At 41.3% G+C, this 11,955-nt stretch overlaps 1 protein-coding gene across 2 annotated transcripts; it reads right to left on the bottom strand.

Moving 5' to 3' along the window:
• Positions 1-46: 46 nt before the first annotated feature.
• Positions 47-11,432, bottom strand: LOC118385037 (pyruvate dehydrogenase E1 component subunit alpha, mitochondrial). 2 transcript variants are annotated; one of them, XM_035771826.2, is made up of 13 exons: positions 11,268-11,432; positions 10,754-10,862; positions 8,855-8,875; positions 7,075-7,143; positions 6,817-6,990; positions 6,315-6,441; positions 6,064-6,155; positions 5,822-5,914; positions 5,553-5,708; positions 5,398-5,469; positions 5,208-5,275; positions 4,847-4,955; positions 47-1,310 (listed from the first exon to the last, which is right to left on the bottom strand). In XM_035771826.2, exons 2-13 carry the CDS (start codon positions 10,808-10,810, stop codon positions 1,146-1,148), a joined length of 1,203 nt encoding a protein of 400 aa, XP_035627719.1. In that variant the 5' UTR covers positions 10,811-10,862; positions 11,268-11,432; the 3' UTR covers positions 47-1,145. The 2 variants fall into 2 exon arrangements, with proteins under 2 accessions (XP_035627719.1, XP_035627720.1); XM_035771827.2 differs by lacking the exon at positions 8,855-8,875 and having other exon boundaries at positions 11,268-11,425.
• Positions 11,433-11,955: the final 523 nt, after the last annotated feature.

The raw sequence follows: 11,955 nt of genomic DNA, 5'->3' as shown, positions 1-11,955 counted from the left end.
TCCATGCCTTTTGTTTAGAACAAGGATCACACATTCACACTTCAGACACATTTGTATACAAAGCTTTCTTTCTAAGTTTATTTGTTTGATAGACTGTACAAAGACAATCAAGGCATACATACACTTCCTGATACATTAGCATCTCTGGGGGAAAACTAGGACAGATCTGTGTGTAGTGCCCCACTGTTCTCTGACCATTATCCACTGTAACAGTTGACGACCCAAAAAAAATCAGCATTTTCTATTCCTGCTTAAAGTAGTTGTAGTTTGAACAAACCACATTGGGATGTCAGTTACAAAACACATTCAGCAATAAATACATGAGGCTGATAGAATAAAAAATAAAAACAATTCAGGAAACAAGAGAGCAGGGCAAATAATGATTTAGAAGGACAATCATTGTCTACAAAGTTGGGGTATGACTGACAAGAAAGTGAAGGCATGAGGTCAACATGATTTCATAATATCTCTCTGAAGCATCACACCACAATATCCAGACTTCATCCATGCGGCTCTGCAGTGTTTGTGTTCTGCTATGAGTGATCCGCAGCCTAGAGACGCGCATGGTCGAAACACAGACCAGATCCCACAGGCACAGATTTGATTTGGCATGACAAAAAATAATCCCAATGTAAATCACTTTATTTAAAATACCTTTCAATCTTATATTTGGAGAGAAAACCAACCACAATCATTGAATAGGAGTAACTACACCTGTAATGTTGATAAGGACAATTGGTCCATGTGACCAGTCTCAGTACATTTGGAGAGGGACAATGCAAGGTTCTTAACTTCTCTGTTAAAGAGCCTTTCTTTGGGGCGAGAGATTAGAGTCCACGAAGGCCATTGGCTGAGATGGAGAAGGTGATGTGTGCAAAGACAAATGTGCATTGATGGAGGATAGGGGAAGGGCCTGGGAGACAAATGGGTGGGGCACAAGAGCTTTTAGCTCAGCGGTTCCCCAAACTCGGGCCTGGGGACCCAAAGGGGTGCACATTTTGGTTATTGCCCTAGCACTACACAACCCATTCAAATAATTAACTAATCATCATGCTTTGATTATTTTAAATCAGCTGTGTAGAGAGAGGGAAAAAACAAATGTGCACCCCTTGGGGTCCCGAGGGCAGAGTTTGGGAAACGCTACTTTAGCTGGTCGACGTCAGCTTGGTCCATGGGGTGGCACCACGCACTTCAAAGGGCTGATCGTTGGCAAAGATGTGGCTACACAGGTCATCCAGAGGGGGCTCGGGGTCTGTGGTGGCGAACTGTGCAGCATCTTCAATCTCCTTCCTCACCGCAATGTCAATCTCCTGCACACATACAGGACAAGGGAAGTTTGGTCTTTACATCCTCAAAGACATGCTTCAGTCAGCTGTAACTATTTTCAATGTGTCAATAATCATGCGTTTTTCAAACAAATTCAGCTATTTGACTTTGTGTAGGAAACTGTCAAAATAAAGGAAACACTTGGATAAATGAGGGATACAAAGTATAAAAGCAGGTGCTTCCACACATATGTGGATCTTTAGTTAATTAAGCAATTAACATTCTATCATGCTTAGGGTCATGTACAAAAATGCTGAGTTTCCCATTATTTTGCCTAACATGGCTAGAAGAAGAGATCAGTAACTTTGAAAGAGGGGCCTCAAGGGAGCATAGGGGGTTTAAATGGTGTGTGGGTGTGTGTCAGTCACCAGATCTCAATCCAATTGAACACTTATGGGAGATTCTGGAGCGGCACTTGAGATAGCGTTTTCCACCACCATCAACAAAACATGAAATGATGGAATTGATCATGGAAGAATGGTGTTGAATCCCACCAATAGACTTCCAGACACTTGTATAATTTATGCCAAGGCACATTGAAGCGGCTCATGGTGGCCCAACGCCTAAGGCTGGGCGATATGGCCTAAAATCATACATCCATTTTTTCTCTAAAGAAGCTTTGCTAAAATACACTGCATTTCAAACATACTCTAATGAAGTCAGCGCTTGTTAAATTATACCTCGGCTAAATATAAGTCGCTGCTGAAAAATACTGTATTTGTATAGGGCTGAAGGATTGTTATACCCAGTACACAGATTACTAGCATAAACAGATTACTAGCAGTCAAAAAAGTCTGCGTTCAGAAAGAAATATCTGGGAAGAAAGAAAATGTTATTTGAAAACTGCTTGTTTGTTTTCCCAATTTAAATAACATTTAGTTGGTGTTCTTGCTTCATGTCATAGTCAGTTGAAATACTATGTTTCTGACTTCGTGGTCATCAGTGAGAGATAACAGGCATGTTGGTCTCAACTGGGCATGCTCACTGCCTCAAGACCAGAGTGGGGTGTGGCTTCACTAGAGACGGAGAGGACAGGAAGGGTGAGAACAGCAGCAGGTAGCCTGGAGGTTAAAAACTTTGGACCGGTTTACAGAAAGGTCGCTGGCTGGGTAAGAGTGTGACTCAAATATAAATGATTAGGCATGTTGATGTCAGTTAAAAGCCTGAGAGTGGATAAAAAACATTATCTCTGGCTTGGTATGTTCTCTACCGAGGTCTAATAATTATTATAATGGACTTGGAATTCATTGTAAAATGGAGCTCTTCTCGGCACACGTCTTTGTGACACACCGGGATGTTTGTTGTGTGTTTTCATCTGTTATTCATATTTTCATGAATAGCTAGTTGGCTGAGAGGAAACCATTAACTGTGATGCTGGTACTGTTATTATTAGTAAAATAGGTACTGGTTTCTCAACTTGGATGGGCCAAAAAAATTAAATATGATGTTCAGTTTATTTTCTAGTCAAGGACAGGAGGGGAACACTCTTTGTTTTGCTAATTCCCAGCAGCCTACCCTTTTAGGAATCCCTCACTCCTCATAGGAAGAAAGAAGACGCACAATTTCTGAGGACAATTTTTATTTTGGATAGTAACAAGAATACATGAATGTTGTGCGTGCATCGAAATGTAAGTTGCGGGGGTGTATTTGGTTTCTTTTTACATGTTGTGTAGTAATGGGTAATAACCACAGATGACTCAGTAACTATGATCAATGTGGAACTATATGTTCTATAGTACAGCTATTACACTTCTGTTTGGCATATCATTTATAGTATGTAGCATTATGCCCCGTTACCATAAGTGTCACTGTTGTATTGGTAAACAGTTTTTCATATACACATGCTAGTAGTTTGGGGATGGCGTTCAGCTAAACCTAGGGCAAAGATTTTTATAACTAAACGAAGATAGACCACAGCCTGTCGTTTCCAATGGGAACAGATGAGTCATAGTGGGCAGAACAAGTAAGGAAGTGGGCAGAGCCAAGCACGAGCTAGCGAGATCCTATAAGTAATCCTTCTCACCCCCCCCCCCCCTTAAAAGATTTAGATGCACTATTGTAAAGTGGCTGTTCCACTGGATGTCATAAGGTGAATGCACCAATTTGTAAGTCGCTCTGGATAAGAGCGTCTGCTAAATGACTTAAATGTAAATGTAATATAAGCCTTCCACAACCATAAGACCCACTAATAAACACAGGTTTAACCTGCTTTTAATTTTTATGATCAATGATCTTGCTTTCAAGTCTATCAGAATGGCCCTTTTTATTGAAAATTACATTTACATTTAAGTCATTTAGCAGACGCTCTTATCCAGAGCGACTTACAAATTGGTGCATTCACCTTATGACATCCAGTGGAACGGCCACTTTACAATAGAAAATGTAATGAGAACCACACAAGGCATTCACTAATGACCAACTTCTTGTAGCAGGCATTATAGAAAATTAACACAGATCTCAAACAATCTCTCAAGCACAAGCACACTTGCTAGTGAGTAGCCAGCTAATCTTTACAGTTAAAGTAAACTTGGATCTATTTGCTAGCTAACGAGGTAAAACAGTTGAATTGTTATGAAGACACCCTTCTGTCTCCAACTGTTTGAACAGCATGCTAGCCTGTCCACTTTGTTCAGATGTTGAAATCAAGTGGCCTACCTTATTTCTCAGAATAAGTTGCTAATTCCTTATATAATAACTTTTTTTATGGCTATTGCACATTTATAAAACACACACATAAATGCTGCTAGCAGTACATGGTACCGCAATGTCACGCGCAACAAACTGCGTATATATTTTCCAGAATCAATGTTCATTGATACTCCCATTTTAGTAGAGTCTGCTCTGCACAATTTGATTTGAAACATAAAAAGGGTATTCTTAGAAAGATAAATTTCTCATCTATTACAGTCAAATAATGTCTCAATATGACCGATTCTGTTATACCAAACATCAAATGCAAATAGCGAGTTGAAACCGCTTATTGAAGAAGTGATGTTTCATCTTCGTTGTCGTGAGTGTGAAGTTCATGTTTTAAGTATATATTTCTATTATTACGGGGCTATCACTCTGTCAAGAGTGCGCCTGCGCGGGAAGTTTAGTTGTTGATGGACCTAGCCTTGAGTGGCATGGCTACCTTGCAGTGTGTTCACACGGTATAGTAAAGTATGTTAAACTGGAACCTTGTCGTTGTGTCATTTCAAGTTAACAGTGAGTGCCAGGTAGGGGAGTGGCTGTGTGTAAATGGGAAGGTGTACAGTCACAGCAGAAGGAACGAAAGAGACCAATAGAAAACAAGCGGACGGACATAAGCTCTCATAAAAAAGAAAGCTCTCTAAAAAACTAGATTCTTGTGATACAGGTATTTGCCAAAACAAACAAATTAATTTGAGATGTCACCCAGCCCTACCAACACCGTGTGAAGACACTGTTGGCATTTCCTTTATTATGGCAGATACCTGTATATGCTGCCTATTCATACTGTGTTGAATGTGCAGTATATTAGTGAATGTTTGAGAATCACCTTGAGCTCCTCTATGCTGGCCATGTTGTTGCTGAGCATGCGGTCCTTCAGCATGGAGATGGGATCGCTCTTACTACGGACCTCCTGGATCTCCTCACGTGTGCGGTAGCTGAGGAAGGGGGAAGAGCGGGTAGGGATCAGGGCTATGCAGTGTCACTACAGGGGGGTAGGAGGGCAGGGAGGAGGCTACTGGGGGACATAGCAGAGTGCAGGGACAGCAATATATTAGAGCACTGAAAGCTTAGCTGAATCCCTGGTACGTTGGCACTGATGGAGTAAAAAAAACATAGGTATGTAACAATAATAATGTCAATAACAACAACAGTAATCCAATAATAACAATATAGATGTAGACTTTTACCTGACCCCAGGATCGCTCATGCTGTGTCCATGGTAACGGTAGGTCTGTAGCTCCATGAGGATAGGGCCCTTAACACAGGTGGTGCACAGAGAAAGTTTAAGTTGTGCTACTTCAACTAAAAACACACAAACCTATACACAGTACACACAGAAACAAATCAACCATCCTACCTACTAAGGTTGATGCTCACCTTTCCAGATCGGCAGTGAGCAGCTGCAAACTTGGTGGCCTCTCTAACACACAGGACATCCATCCCATCCACCTGGATACAGATGCATTGTGTGAGACTACAGAATATATTTTGTAAGAGGTATAGGAGTTTGAATATATTAGTTAGCGGTCTACCCTAATGCCAGGAATGTAGTCTCCTCTCTTGTAGTATTCGGTGCTCGCAGCAGAGCGCTCTACTGATGTGCCCATGGCATATTGGTTGTTCTCACAGATGAAAATGATGGGTAACTTCCACAGAGATGACATGTTATATGTCTCAAAGATCTGACCCTGTGGATTAATAAAAATTCTGTCAACAGCTGGGGTCAAATAAAAACTTGAAGTTGAGTGTCCTTCATATGTTTAATGCATGCAGGGTTCAAGAAGCATGCCTTATGTCAAACCTGATTGGCTGCGCCATCACCATAGAGACTGACACACAGCTGATCATTGCCCAGGTACTTGCAGGCCAGGGCTACACCGGCTCCCAGCGGTACCTGAGCGGAAATTAGGCAGATGTTATATTTGTGGATCTTTGAATCGGATATAAACCAGATGCAAATGAGGTAAAAAATTTAAAAAAAAATCTAAATGGGATTCTTTCAAATCTAAGATAAAGGAATAACGCTAGGCCTTTGTGAATTACCTGAGCTCCCACAATGCCATTGCCTCCATAGAAGTTTTTAGTATACATGTGCATAGAGCCTCCCTTGCCCTTAGCAATGCCTCCTCTACGACCTAAGAGACAGCAAAGGTAGAAAATACAAAAATTAGGGAAGAAAACAAAAAGAGCGAAAGAGGTTAGTTTTAATGTTTAGGGAGATAAAATCAGAGGTTCAAAGTACAGTGATTAGATCTTATTAGGGTTCTCTATTGGACTGAGTCAAGTCCACTCACCAGTGAGCTCTGCCATGATCTCCCTGACAGTCCCACCCCTGGTGAGGGTGTAGCCATGGGCACGGTATGCAGTGATCAGGTGATCTGACAGGGTGATACCCCCCTCAATGCCAACCGCACAGGCTTCCTATCAAAGAATAACAATCTGAGCATTCATATTAAAATCAAATTTTATTGGTCACAAATATTTAGCAATGTTATTGCAGGTGCAGCGAAATGCTAGTTGCTATTTGAATGCAGTGTGTGCGTGAGTCAGTGGAGGCTGGTGGGATGAGCTATAGGAGGACAGGTTCATTATAATGGCTGGAATGGAATAAATGGAACAGAATCAAAAACGTGTTTCACATGTTTTATGTATATGATACAGTTCCATTTGTTCCATTCCAGCCATTACAATGAGCCTGTCCTCCTATAGCTCCTCCCACCAGCCTGCAATAGTGTGTGTTAATGTGAAACTGTATGTTTGCTTATACAATAGGTGAGTGAGATTGTGTCTTCTAACCTGGCCATCATACAGGTGACAAAAGCCTCTGATGATCTTCTGCTTATAGAGCTGGTCAGCCTTCAGCTCCATGCGTCTTATGGTCTGCATGGTACGATAATACTTCAGCCCCTCCTCCCGGGTCAGAGTGGCTGTCAGGGGTGGGCCCTCCTCCAGACGATGAAGGTCAACTTTCTGTAGGAGAACACACAATGAGAACTCAACACGGCAGACTGAGCATCAAAATCAGCTACACATTGTGTATATTTTTTGTTTTACCTTAATGTCAAAGGTGGCCTCAGGAGTGAAATCAGCATACGAGCGTGATGCCACCACCAGACTGGTAGCCTAAAATAAAACAGAGGACACTTGAGAGATTCATTTAACCGGACATCACGTCTTTTCACAACACAAATCTACTTCGCAAGACCTGCGGTTGGGCAAGCCGGGAGAGGTAGCACAAAAGCATCTGCAGTAGGACAGACCCAAAGTGAGAAGTAGAGTGAAAAACTATGGTATGGAACATAGCTATACTTCCAGAGGTTGATCCACACACCACAATGAGACTGAAGAAACACTCCATTGTCACTGACAAGCACCGGTGAAAAGTCAGACTGTCTTGAAAAACACTGAACCAATCAACTAACAAGAATGCCTCATTGGCTGAAAAAGACATATCCAGAATATTTCCGTCACTCTGAAAATCAAATGTGTGTTCAAATGTGAATGGTTAATGAAGGAGAAATATATTATTGTGTTGTAGACCAAATTTCAGAGTGGGCAGGTTCACACAGCGAGTCAATTCAAGCACTAAGGAATATGAGTGATCACACCATGGCCTTACATGCTGACCACACCGGTCGTGTCGCGTGCACGAGCGTTGCAAAATAAATGTACACATACATGTTATTCAATCATTGCACCCACACTGCTCACGAGCATCTACGTTGCCAGGCGCTAAAATAGAAGTTGATTCGATTTGTCGCAGAACGCACTGCAAGTCCTGCCTCTCCCAACTTCTCATTGGGTTTTAGAAGCCTATACCCACGTGCCATTTTCTCATTGGTTTTTAAGAACACATACCCACATGGGTGATTGAAAGATGAACTGAAGTCAGTTGTGGTAAAGCATCTTATTATGAAAGTTAGTTGTTAATCGCTATATAAAGTCCAAAGAAAAAAAAGCCTGGAAGGAGGAAATGATTCGGTTGACCGTTTTGTGTGGATTAATTGTCAGAGTAGAGGACCTTGTGCAGTTCAGGTAAAATAACAGCTCAATGTTTATATCCCAGGACAAATTAGCTAGCAACAGCAAGCTAGCTAGCCAAATTTCCATAAATATTTTATGCTTTTCAATCTGTCTCCAAATTAATATAATTGGTTCAGAGTTTGTTTTGATACTTGAACCTCCCGTGTCGTGATCACGTTTGGGGTGGGGGGACAAAAAACATTTGTGCACGATGGCAGACACACGTGCGCGTCTGGTTTGGGCATGGTGTTAGTGAGAGAAAGCAGGCGGCTCACAGCATCAGGCAAAGTACTGTAAAAGTTAGAATGGTTCAGTCAAGCTCAGTGCAATCTCAGGGTGTTGAAGCAACGCTATGTCAGTATTCTGGCTCCTCTCTGCCAGCTGAAGCTCAAATATGGATGAGTCAGAAGCACCCCTGTTAGTACTGATGTCAGGTTCTGAAACGTTTCATTCCCGGGTTGGTTGGTCCACTTTAAGAGGTATTTCTGGTGATGGTAGTTCTAGAGTTAGTCGGTCAGATACCATTTCTGCTTCTGTTAAAGTGTGGTCTATGATGCATAGCATAATTGCTGAACGAGAACATTTCCAAATGAAAATTATTCTTATGGGGTTGGGTAAATGCAATGTTAAATTATTCTGTAATTGGACCCCAAATAAATAACTAAATGAATGAGTTAAAGTATAGAATATAATGTTAACATGTGAAAGGGAAAGAAATCATTAGGAATAAAGATGGAGCACAAAATAGGCAGAATCGGGTGTGCCACAGGGATTGTATCACCGACTACACCACAGTAAAACCACATCTTACCTCTGACACAACCTGGGCTCCCTATCAGGCAGCCAATGGGAGAGAAGCAGAAAAGGGAAGCATTGAGGGAGTACAACAGGAGACATTAATATATAAAGAGATTATTACATTAGAGAATCACAGGAAAGATTTTATTGTCAGACATTAAAGGGAAAATTCAGACAATTCTGTGCCACAAATATTTGAGTTGTGTTATTCATGGTGACCAGCCAATCATTGCAAATATTAATTCCCCCTTCCTCTAATTTAAAAAAAAATATCACTAGCTACAACAGAATACCATCGTGGAATGCATTTTTATGTCTACGAGTCCAGTATGAAGGAAGCTTATTTAACTAGGCAAGTCAGTTAAGAACAAATTCTTATTTACAATGACGGCCTACCCCAGGCCAATTGTGCGCCGCCCTATGGGACTCCCAAACACAGCCAGATGTGATACAGCCACTGAGATGCAGTGCCTTAGATCGCTGCGCCACTTGGGAGCCCTAGTTAAAGGTATTTCACAAGCCAATGATGAACACGCATTAGCGCAATTAGTGGAAGTCTACAGCAACAGTTAGATGAACAGCTAGCATGCTAACTCTGGGGAAGTAGATAAATGGCTTCATAGCCTAAATATATCCATTTAATATGAAGAAAATTAGTCATTGGAGCTAAATACAGGGGTTTTTCCTTTATAGAAAATTGTTACGTGGTTCTAAGTGATAATTTTCAAAAGCACGCAGAAAATATTGAACTATATTTATTTTTAAATACCATCTCTGAGAACTAACAATCAAAATTAATTGGTAGAACTACAGAAAATGAGCTTCACAATAGCACAATTCTTTACGCCGCCAAGATACTTTTCTAGGTAATAGACTGTTAAGAGTTTACACTTCCAATGAACTGTGGAGAGGTGAAAATAAAGAAATGTCTACCAAATATATTAATAAAAGGTTTTTCATTACCGGTACTTCTACTTACCATTATTCACCTATGAGCCTTCGTCAAAGCTTTTTCTCATAATTGAGACGGTTGCTACTTACCACTGGATATCTTGATTAAAAGCTGACATGGTGGCAAAGAGAGTTTGAATGAGAAAAGTTATCTTTACGGGTTGCCCGTGTGGTTGATCCTTTTGGCGGTAAGTATATAACCACAGGAAAGTATTGTAACTACCCTGGGTTTATACGCGTGGAAATCGACCCTGCCGGACGTTGGGCTAGAAGGTCGAGGGTTCGAGACCTGCTCCCTGCCTGTTTCATTACAGTTTAATTACTTTTCAAAGCGCTGGCATTGCATTTCTATCACCTGAAACATGCGAACAATATAAAAATAGATGCACAAGACACATGCACGTGTTTACATGGTTCTGCACGTGCTTTGGGTAATAGAAAACGGAATGCAGTACCAGCGCCTTGAAAAGTAGATGTAATTATACTTCCTGTGGACATTGTCTCACATTACAACAGCAAAAACACCAACCGCACAGAACACCGGTAAAGTACGTTGAAATAAATGTGTATTCAACATGCTGGCTTGTTGAGGTCGTGATCGATCACTTTCCTGATTCAAACTCTGATTTCTGTCCGACATAGAATTCTATGGAATTGAACATCGAGTTTCCCAATCCAGGCAATCTTGAACGCACCGCAATGATAACTATTTTGACAAGTTGGCAGCTAACTAAGTAGGCATATGATTCTTTGGATTATAGCTAGTTCGCAGATTTACCTAAAACTTGCCAAGTCATATTTAGCTAAAGCCAAGGGCGGCTAGCAAGTTACTGTGGTACGGGTACGAATCGGGGCCTATCGGGATGGCAAGGTCAGGACCGCAGCTCGTCTCGTTTTTTAAGAAAAGGACAAGCGGTCATGTGTATCCTATATTAAAATACTATACATAAACAGTACTTACATTTCTTCTTGCGCTACCCCTCAGCACGTTGGAGATTATTGTCAACATCTTTTGCATACTATTTGGCCGCCAGCGATCTGCAGAAGGTTTTCCCCTCCGTCCTTCCTGCCTGTCAAAACAAACGCTACCAAAATGACGTTACCGACAAAATCCACGTCGACTGCAGATGACGACATGCGCTACGCCGAAAAATAAATAAATGCAAGAGCTTCGAGATTTTGCAGAAGCACAGGCTTCTTTCTGTACGAGCGAGTTCCTCTTCAAGTATTTGATTGCACAATGAATTACCAGGTACTTATTCGATTATGTTTAACGGCGGATTGCATCCAATACATGTTGCATTACCGCAACCAACTGAAAAGAGGAGGGACCTTTAACATTCTGTTAAAGGTTCCCCAAAGCACACACATCCCTGGGTCGCTCCTCTTTTCAGTTCGCTGCAGATAGCGACTGGAACACTCAAATTGGACCATTTTATCTCCATCTCTTCAAAGACTCAATCATGGACACTTACTGACAGTTGTGGCTGCTTCGCGTGAGGTATTGTCGCTACCTTCTTGCCCAATAATGTTTCTACAATGCTATGTTGTCTTAGGTCTCTTTATGTAGTGGTGTGTTTTGTCCTACATGTATTTTTGAATTTGTTATCCCTGTCCTCAAATGAGCCTTTTGGTAGGCCGTCATTGTAAATAAGAATTTGTTCTTATCTGACTTGCCTAGTTAAATGAAACTAGACTGGGATATTTTGTGTGTGTGTGTGTGTGTGTGTGTATATATATATATATATATATATATAAGCAACCCAACCCTCGTCCTGGAGATCTACAGTTCTGTGGGGTTTCAGTCCAACCCTAATTTAACACACCTGATTCTACTAATTAGCTGCTCAAGACCTTAACTAGCTGAATCAGATATGCTAAGTTAGGGTTGGACTGAACCTAGCTCTCCAGGAAGAGGGTTGGACAGTCCTGCCTTGTACTTTGAGGGAAGATATCGTTTTTAAATATCCTACCATAACCCTACACTCATTAAACACACCACGCTAGTTGACTATTTAAACATATATAATCCTACCTCAGGCCAACCGCCTGGAAAGACAGGACACCACTCAACACACCCTGTAACTCTTCTGACGTCAAATCTCGTACACTAACATTTTTATGCAGCTGCCACCACAACCTCTATTTTCTGCGACTTATGTT

The sequence above is a fragment of the Oncorhynchus keta genome, chromosome 6 (assembly GCF_023373465.1).
Source record: "Oncorhynchus keta strain PuntledgeMale-10-30-2019 chromosome 6, Oket_V2, whole genome shotgun sequence".
In the NCBI taxonomy this organism is placed as follows: domain Eukaryota; kingdom Metazoa; phylum Chordata; class Actinopteri; order Salmoniformes; family Salmonidae; genus Oncorhynchus; species Oncorhynchus keta.
Note: the sequence above shows the minus strand (reverse complement) of the source record. Positions and strands in the feature narration are given on the sequence as shown.

What these genes read in the sequence shown, in the direction of transcription:
- LOC118385037 (XM_035771826.2), bottom strand. Translation starts at nt 10,810, where the DNA reads ATGCAAAAGATGTTGACAATAATCTCCAACGTGCTGAGGGGTAGCGCA. An exon ending in GAGCCCAGGTTGTGTCAGAG is followed by an intron (nt 7,144 to 8,854) that starts GTAAGATGTGGT and finishes GTTTTATTTTAG; the next exon opens with GCTACCAGTCTGGTGGTGGC. An exon ending in GTGATGGCGCAGCCAATCAG is followed by an intron (nt 5,709 to 5,821) that starts GTTTGACATAAG and finishes ATTAATCCACAG; the next exon opens with GGTCAGATCTTTGAGACATA.